The sequence below is a fragment of the Ricinus communis genome, chromosome 9, assembly GCF_019578655.1.
Source record: "Ricinus communis isolate WT05 ecotype wild-type chromosome 9, ASM1957865v1, whole genome shotgun sequence".
Classification (NCBI taxonomy): domain Eukaryota; kingdom Viridiplantae; phylum Streptophyta; class Magnoliopsida; order Malpighiales; family Euphorbiaceae; genus Ricinus; species Ricinus communis.
Window position 1 is genome coordinate 6,991,327 of NC_063264.1, and position 8,302 is coordinate 6,999,628.

General features: G+C 36.5%; 1 protein-coding gene across 4 annotated transcripts; it reads left to right on the top strand.

Moving 5' to 3' along the window:
* The first annotated feature begins 2,971 nt into the window (after nt 1-2,971).
* On the top strand, nt 2,972-6,851 carry LOC8277557 (sodium/hydrogen exchanger 4). Of its 4 annotated transcripts, XM_002528980.3 has the most exons (14): nt 2,973-3,282; nt 3,386-3,504; nt 3,598-3,695; nt 3,776-3,835; nt 3,943-3,989; nt 4,081-4,275; nt 4,656-4,702; nt 4,824-4,890; nt 4,990-5,090; nt 5,178-5,279; nt 5,438-5,576; nt 5,691-5,753; nt 5,868-5,951; nt 6,169-6,851. In XM_002528980.3, the coding sequence occupies exons 1-14, from the start codon at nt 3,124-3,126 to the stop codon at nt 6,448-6,450; spliced, it is 1,563 nt and encodes a 520-aa protein (XP_002529026.1). In that variant the 5' UTR covers nt 2,973-3,123; the 3' UTR covers nt 6,451-6,851. The 4 variants fall into 4 exon arrangements, with proteins under 4 accessions (XP_048235389.1, XP_002529026.1, XP_048235390.1 ...); XM_048379432.1 differs by lacking the exon at nt 3,943-3,989 and having other exon boundaries at nt 2,972-3,282; nt 3,776-3,869; nt 4,116-4,275; XM_048379433.1 differs by lacking the exon at nt 3,598-3,695 and having other exon boundaries at nt 3,780-3,835; nt 6,169-6,734.
* Nucleotides 6,852-8,302: the final 1,451 nt, after the last annotated feature.

The window sequence follows — 8,302 nt, forward strand, 5'->3', positions numbered from 1 at the left end:
TCTGTTCATTACTGACTCGCTGATTCTACGATTGTCCGGGCCCCGGGCAATGGAAAGGAAGATCTTCAAAGTTGATCCCAATCGAATGGGTAACCAACTACGAAAATCTTCAGGCATCCCAAGCTAAGCATGTTCAAGCTCTCGACCTCTTTGTCAATCAAAAGGGCGGAATTTGTCAAGACGATCTTCACAAAGACAGGAGAATCTTCTTCTGCACCAACTATCTTCCAAGCATCAATGATTCAGCCTGTATCTAGACCCAGAGAAAAGATCCCTATCCACTCATTCCAGTCTTCTGGACACCAGATCTATGCTGCCAGAATAAAAGAACACTTCATCTGGGATGTTGACCCAGGAATGTGCCGACCAGGATGCACTTGTGGAGATGATCTAGATTTTGCTGAACCGTGTTTTCAGTATTCTAAGAAAGATCCAAGAAATATGACTCCAGAGACTCCATGTTCAGTCATGGAACCAAGGCCGGATGACCGAGATCCAGACGGTCCTTGGATTGGCATCCACAAGAGACAAAAAGAAAATCAAAACAAAGCTCCTCTCCCAATTTTTAAGGAAGCCTTAGATCTTCTTGCAAAAAAAGGAAAGACTGTCCTTGACATCACTTTTGATGAAATGAAGGCACTTTTGGCCCAACTAGGAGTTGAATTTGGAAAAGTCCTTCGCAACTGCGAAGGAAATCGGTGATCTACCAGTAGTACAACCACCAATCCAAGGTTGTTACATGTTCCAACCGGAAGACTTCCCTCCTCTGGGAAAAATGGAGAATAAGAGATCTGAAATTCTTCGTTCAAGGATTACTCCTTCCGGATCGATAGAGCCCCTCACACCACCAGAAGAGGTTCTGAACTGGCAAACCTCCAACTCTATTGTCCAGAATTCCTATTTAAAGAAAATAGATGGAAAACTAGATCAGGCTCTACACCTCGCTCATAAACTGGATCACAAGTTGGATACATTCTCTCAAGAAGTACTCCAGCTCTATTCATCGCTCACTGCCAAATATCAAGCTCTAGATAAAGAGCTTCGAGTTCCTCAGCCGATCACTCCAGCCTTCATGCAAAAGGAAAAGGAGATAACAAGGCTAAAAAGGCAAATAGACCAGATTGAGCATGATCTTCGAAAAAATCAGTCTACCGTAATTCCATCTTTTACATCAGCAGCTTCTACATCTTCTGTTATTGCTCTCTCATACTATTCTTCATTTTCCTTCCTCCCACAGCCAGAACAATAACAAGAAACCCTTTATCAGCCCTTTGGCACTTTTTCTCATATTTACCCAAAGGACTCAGAAATCCAGCAAAAGAAAACCTCCCTTTCTCCAGCCTTTAAAGAAAAACTACCAGAACAATCTCCATTTTATGATTACGGTTCCTCCTCAAACACCCTCGGAAATGGCGGATATTCTGAAATCCCGATGAATACTTATGCGATCCCGGACGGTATAGTGGAACTTGAGGATGATGATGCACAGTCATTCTTTGCTCCTACTGGAGCTCCTTACCCAAGGTCAAAACCAACAGGACCTTGGTTCTCTTTTGATGACTTACCTCCATCAAAATGGAAAGACAAGCTTTCTGAATTCCTAGCATGGATCGATCTCCAAATGACCCTTGAAGGGGCCACACTTAAAAAAGTTCTTGCCGAATTCGTCACAAGGTTCACAGGAAGTTTAAGAGATTGGTTTCAGTTACAACCTAAGTACACCAGGCTTCAATTTGTGGCACTGCCAACTCCTTCAGCAGCAGTTACAATCCTCCATAATCAGTTCCTTGGAAGTTATGATCTTGTCATACAACAGCAAAAACAAGAGTTCTTTGATCGAAAATGTTGTTCATTAAAGATGAAAGATATGGAAAGACATTATTCTGCTATGTCTAAACTCTATTATGTCATTGGAGGACATGACGGTGATGATACATTGAAGTATACTTTCATCACCTCTTTACCGGATGAAATACAACCAGAGGTCAACAACATGATTGCTGCAACAAAAAAACCAGTCACCTCTATCACACTTGGAGAAATTTGGCAATTCACTCTCTCTTCCATCAAGAGACTCTGTGATCAACAGGAATTATTCAGACGGTTATCTCAAAGGGATTTGATAGTCCAGAAGGCCTGTAATAAAAATCATCTCAAGATCAAGTACAAGGCCTCAAACTGCGTCTGTTCTAATCATAAGAAGAAGACTGGGTATCATTTCCAAAAATATCCGCGCAAAAATAAGGAGTTCAGAGAAAGAAAGAAACGCTCAAAAGGGCTAACTCGGCTATCGAGATCCAAAAGAGCAGAAAGACCTCACATGGCGAGGTGCCTATTTATGGTCTTAGCTTGAGGATTCTCTCCTGCCTTAAGTTTACAGCATGAGGATTATAGAATGAACAGCTCTCGGCGTATATTGGGTGAGTGTGTGTTATTTGAAACCTTTTCTGGTTAAGAATTTTTGTCCTCTCTCATGACTTAACTCTTCCACTTTGTTCGGATCTCTTTACTCTAATTGAATGACATGAGTTTTATACATTGTTGTCACTCATGAAGATATAAAATGGATTATTACTTTAGATTAATTAATGAGAGTTTGAATCTGTCATCAAACACTCTCGAAATACCTATAATAACAAGAGAACCACAAATTATAGTAAAATTTATTAATTCAAGATTTAATAAGTAAGGGACTATTTTATCTGTAAGTTACTTTTCATTAATATTGTCATATAGTAAATTAAAAATTTATATTTTATATCTTTTTAACTTTTACGTATTTGGTTAATTATTCGATTGTTAATTTAATTATTATATAACATTAGTGTTACAAATAAGAGATTTTAATTTTTTTATAAATTTTGACATTCGGGCGAGTTCCTAAAGTAAAATGGCACAGTTACGTGTCACTGAAATATGTATTCATCGCCACGTATCAAACAAAGCTGCAAAGTTACCCATATTGCTCGGGCTCTCGCTCCTTATCTGTCTCTCGCGCACACGCACACACAATTTAAGTTTCCTCATCAACTGGCCCCGTCTCTCTTTTAGGATTGTTGATGAATAAAACGAGTCATTTTTAAGAAAAAGCACAGAAGAATAAGAAAGAAAAGTGAACAAGGAATGGAGAGATTAACAGACCTTGCAGGGAATTTAGCACACGAGCATGCCCAGGTTGTGCCTTTAACACTCTTCGTCGCTGTTTTATGTCTGTGTTTAGTCATTGGGCACTTGCTTGAAGAGAACCGATGGGTTAACGAGTCCATCACTGCCATCATCATGGTAATATATATACTTTACTCAATGCCTCTCTCGTTTCTTTGGTGTATGTTTCTTGATCTTGTTTGAGTGCAATTTTGATGTCTTCCTTTTTATTCATTATCAGGGATGTGTTTGTGGAATATTTATCTTGGTTTTGAGTAAAGGAAAAAGCTCGCATATATTAAGATTTAATGAAGAGTTGTTCTTTATTTATCTCCTTCCTCCTATCATTTTCAATGCGGGGTAAGCATAATTTTTTTTAAGTATCATCTGATTTCTTGAAGTTTGGCTTGATTTCTGACTTAAATTGGCTGCATGGTTCACTTTGCACATCAGATTTCAGGTCAAGAAAAAGCAGTTTTTTCAAAACTTTATAACCATTATGCTGTTTGGAGTTGTTGGTGTTTTCATTTCTGCACTCATTATTGTAGCTGGTAAGTGGTTTACTGCATTAGGCAATCACTCTTATAAATTTATCTGCTAAGTTTGATATTGCTTGTTACTGTTGGCCTAGGCAGCAGGTGGACATTTCCAGGATTAGGACTTCTTGGTCTGACAGGACGTGACTATCTTGGTGTGATTTTGTTGTTAGTAATGATATTTTCTGTGTAAGTCTTGTGCAAGTACAATATGTTTCTTTATTAAGATTAGATGTAATGTTAATTTGTTTCCTCGAAGCAGCCATAGGAGCAATCTTTTCGTCGACTGATACAGTGTGTACACTTCAGGTAGATTACAATTTTAAGAATTCTCTACATTGTTTTCATGGCTAGCTTCAATTTTTGGATGTTCTAATTAAGGCCACTAATCCGCATTCAGGTTCTTAATCAAGATGATACTCCTTTACTATACAGCTTGGTCTTTGGGGAAGGAGTTGTAAATGATGCAACATCAGTTGTCCTGTTCAACGCCATACAGAAGATGGATGTTACAAGACTCAATTCAAAAACTGTACTCAGGGTTGTTGGAGATTTTCTTTACTTGTTCTTGACAAGCACTGCTCTGGGTGTCACTGTAAGTTTGTATATCTAAATCTTGCCAATGGGTGACACATTTGATGACATTGTATGTTTTTATATCAAGAATTCTAGTTTACTTGTATATTTCTCATATTTTGCACAAGCTTAGCAGTCATAAATAAAGTCAACTCTGAAACATTTTTCTGATTTGAAAGGATATTGAAAAAAAAGGCAGGATACTAGGATTTCAAATTTTTCATGTTCTTATGGCATAGTCCTGTTTATTAATTTAATTAACTATGTGCACATCTGCATTACGCATAATTAGGAATGAATTGTCCTGGTTCGTGCTTGTGCAGCTGTGCACTTCTTCAGTTTGTTTGATGTCTAGATTCTTCACTATCTTTGCTTAATTGTTATCTTTTTTTCTATCAGACTGGACTTGTGACAGCGTTTATACTTAAAACCTTATACTTCGGAAGGTAAAAAACTTGCCTCAAAAATGTGTTTCTGCAATAGATGGATATAAACTGTCAAAGTGGGATGTTTCTTTCCAAATTTTAGAGGCCAAGCATAACATATTGAGCTGATATTCATATGTAGACATTCAAGCATTCGAGAAATTGCTCTGATGGTTTTAATGGCGTATCTCTCTTACATGTTGGCCGAGGTATTATCTGCTTGAAAGTTACTTTTCTAGATCAATCAATTGACCACGTCTATAATTTTTATATGATTGACGAGTCTAAACTACTGTTTCGCCGTGTAGCTGCTAGAACTAAGTGGTATTCTCACAGTTTTCTTCTGTGGGATTCTCATGTCACATTACGCATGGCATAATGTGACCGAAAGCTCAAGAATCACAACCAGGTACACAGATGATAATGACAGACAACCTGTACTATTATCTTATATAATTTGTGGTCTAACATTCTTCACTTCTCGGCATTTATTCAGGCATGTATTTGCAATGATGTCATACGTTGCCGAGACCGTCATATTTCTCTATGTGGGGATGGATGCACTTGACATCGAGAAGTGGAGGACGAGTAAGATAAAGTACTACTACTCCGTCTACTGTTTAGCAGCTTAATTTTACTTGGAAATGATATCAGATTCAACATCCTGCAAAGTTGAATTAAACTAGATAGAGAACCTTTTTGAGTTTGTTGTGTTAAATAATGGAAGAAATTATATCTGTAGCCTCTGATTTGCAGTTTTGGAACTTCAATGAGCATATGTAGCACATTGGTGATGCTAGTATTGCTTGGACGAGCCGCATTCGTGTTTCCACTCTCTGGTTTTTCCAATTTCATGAATAGAGGAAGAACATCGTTAATCACATTCAAGCAACAAGTTAGTTTGCTTTTTCCTTTTTTCGTTTAACTCCTATGGGAATATTCATTTTTCAAAGAAAGAGCAAGGAATTTCTATTCAGTTGGTGTTTGGTAAATTGAGACTACTGTTTAGGTAATTATTTGGTGGGCTGGACTAATGAGAGGTGCAGTGTCAATTGCTTTGGCGTACAAACAGGTGTGCTTTTTGCTCAATGATTTTTAATTGTTTCAGATGGTTTGATTGAAACAACAGTGGTATTGTAATTTTATCAATTAATATTTTCCTACTTCGTGTCTCTTGGCTTGGCAGTTCACATTTTCTGGAGTGACGTCGAATCCAGTCAATGCTGCAATGGTCACCACCACCATCATTGTTGTCTTGTTCACTACAATGGTAGGTTTTGTTTTCGATTTTCTTAATTAATTATGTCGGAAGTTGAGACAGTTAGAAGTCTATTTTGTTTACACAGAACTTGAAGACGATCGCGATTGTTGCATTTAACATTAGTCTGATATAGTGGTTCTACACTTTCATCTTAGCATTATAGTAGCAATATTACCAACATTCCATGAGCTCCTTACCTTGAAATTTTTGTTAATAATGATTGCAGGTATTTGGTTTTTTGACAAAGCCGTTGATATATTTTATGCTTCCACATGATGACAACAATCGCAACAATCACCAAGAAGTGAAGATCCCTAAAGATGATGTACGCCTGCCTTTGCTGTCACTTGAAGAGTCTGCTGCAACAAACCTTCAAAGAGCGACAGACAGTTTGTCCATGCTAATAGAAAGCCCTGTATATACAATACATTACTACTGGAAGAAGTTTGATAATGCCTACATGAGACCTATATTCGGTGGTCCTCGAAGCAGTCAGCAGGAATGCTAAATCTACCAATATAACCTCGATTTAGTGCTGACCAACTCATGTGTTGAACAACCTTGAGATGCAAGTTTTGTAGGATGGCTGGCAGGTAATGGAGATCATGATTTCTCTGCTCAAAACGGAAGTCTGTATATTTCGACTCTAGGTATTGAAAACATGATACCGACTAGGCCTCTCGAGCTTGACTGATAAGTTGCAGTTCTACTGAGCAATGTGGATTTCATCAAGAATCTACTCTGATGTATATATGTTTGGAAATAAATGTTGCTGGGAAACTGTTCTGTGTACTTCTTTCTCTGACAAAAGCATGGCATTTGCAGGATAAATTCCTTAATCTTGAACTTGCGTAAGCAAACCAAGTTGGTTGATTTGCAGAAAATGGATCTGACTGCTCTCTTGGCTCTCTTGATTTTCATGTTATGCATGGCTACTACCGTAGTTGCATAAAGTCATATACTTCCGTTTGTTCAAGATACTAATCAAAGGCACAACATACTTCTTGTACAGCTTCACATGCATTATATAAATGAATGTCTAAAAATACTTGGATTAATGGAATTGTTGAATTCAATGTTGGGGCATATAACAATAAGGTTCATTTTCTTGCGTTTCTTTTTGTACAAGGATCAAGAGAAAAGCTTTACAGTGTCAGGCAATGCCTTCATGATGTTCAATTTATTTTTTATTAAATATAACTAAAACATCATAGTAAAAAGAATATTTGTTAAGCAGGAATCCAAACTTAAATTTCAATTTTATGCTGTATTGTCTATGTCAATTTTTACTGTTTTTGGTAGCCAAAAATATAATAAAAGTTAATTCACATATAGTTGACTTCTTAAGATTTTTATTTATGTTATCCATCCGATCAATTGATTTAAATTTTAATAAATTAATTATTTTTGTATTATGATATTTGTTTTAAAATTTTACCAAGTGCTAGTATTAATATTTAAAACGACACTGCACATTCTTTTTACTATAAACCAAACAAAATATTGCAACTTATGGCTTCCAATTCCATAGCAACCCTTCTCAATCTCTAATGGATCTTTTCTCTTTCAGGGGTATTACCTGAAAAAATATGAAGGAACCCTCATAACCTGAAACACACGGACCCTTTAAAATGAACAAAGTTTAAGGCAATTCAATGAAGATATATAAATCAACTTACTTCCACATTTGAATCCAGGCTTGTCCTAGCAACATAGACCACCTTCTCCATGCTGAAAGTTTTTTCGATGTCTGGCAGGTAGCAAAAGCAAGGAATATCAACCTTCTTCATAACCTGTTTGGCCCTTTTTTCTCTATAAATTTGTAACATTGAGGAAGAGGAACCTTGTCCTCGCACTGGTCAGCTGAAACCTTGAGAATGAGATCACTCAGAATCTGGGTTCCAACTATGGCCATGATGAGAAAATGAATGTTAGTCTTTGCCATTGCTCTCCCACACTCTGTATGGCTCACTCCATCAGGATTCTGTGATTGTTTATCAGTGATTTGAATGTTTTGAGGCTTTGGTCAATAATTCTTATTTTTCTCTTAAGCCAAATTTGAACCGATTTTCTTCAATTGAATGCCTTAACTTTAAAATTGCAAGCCGCAAGCTTATGTGATATCCACGTACGACGTCGCATGTTAGGAGTTTATTTCTTGATAAAATTTATAAAATTTTAAAGTTTTATTAACATAATAAATATACAAAAAATTTTAAATAATATTTATTAATTAATAATTATATATAAAATTAATACAATAAATAAATAGATATACTATTTTTAAGGACTAGCAATTGTTCATGTTCAACATAATTATTTTATGATTGAGATCATTTTATATCCATGTTGAACATGAT

Excerpts from the sequence above, each read along its gene's own strand:
- LOC8277557 (XM_002528980.3), top strand. The coding sequence starts at position 3,124 with ATGGAGAGATTAACAGACCTTGCAGGGAATTTAGCACACGAGCATGCC. Across the intron at positions 3,283-3,385 it reads CCATCACTGCCATCATCATG|GGATGTGTTTGTGGAATATT; the intron begins GTAATATATATA and ends ATTCATTATCAG. Across the intron at positions 4,891-4,989 it reads TCTCTTACATGTTGGCCGAG|CTGCTAGAACTAAGTGGTAT; the intron begins GTATTATCTGCT and ends TTCGCCGTGTAG.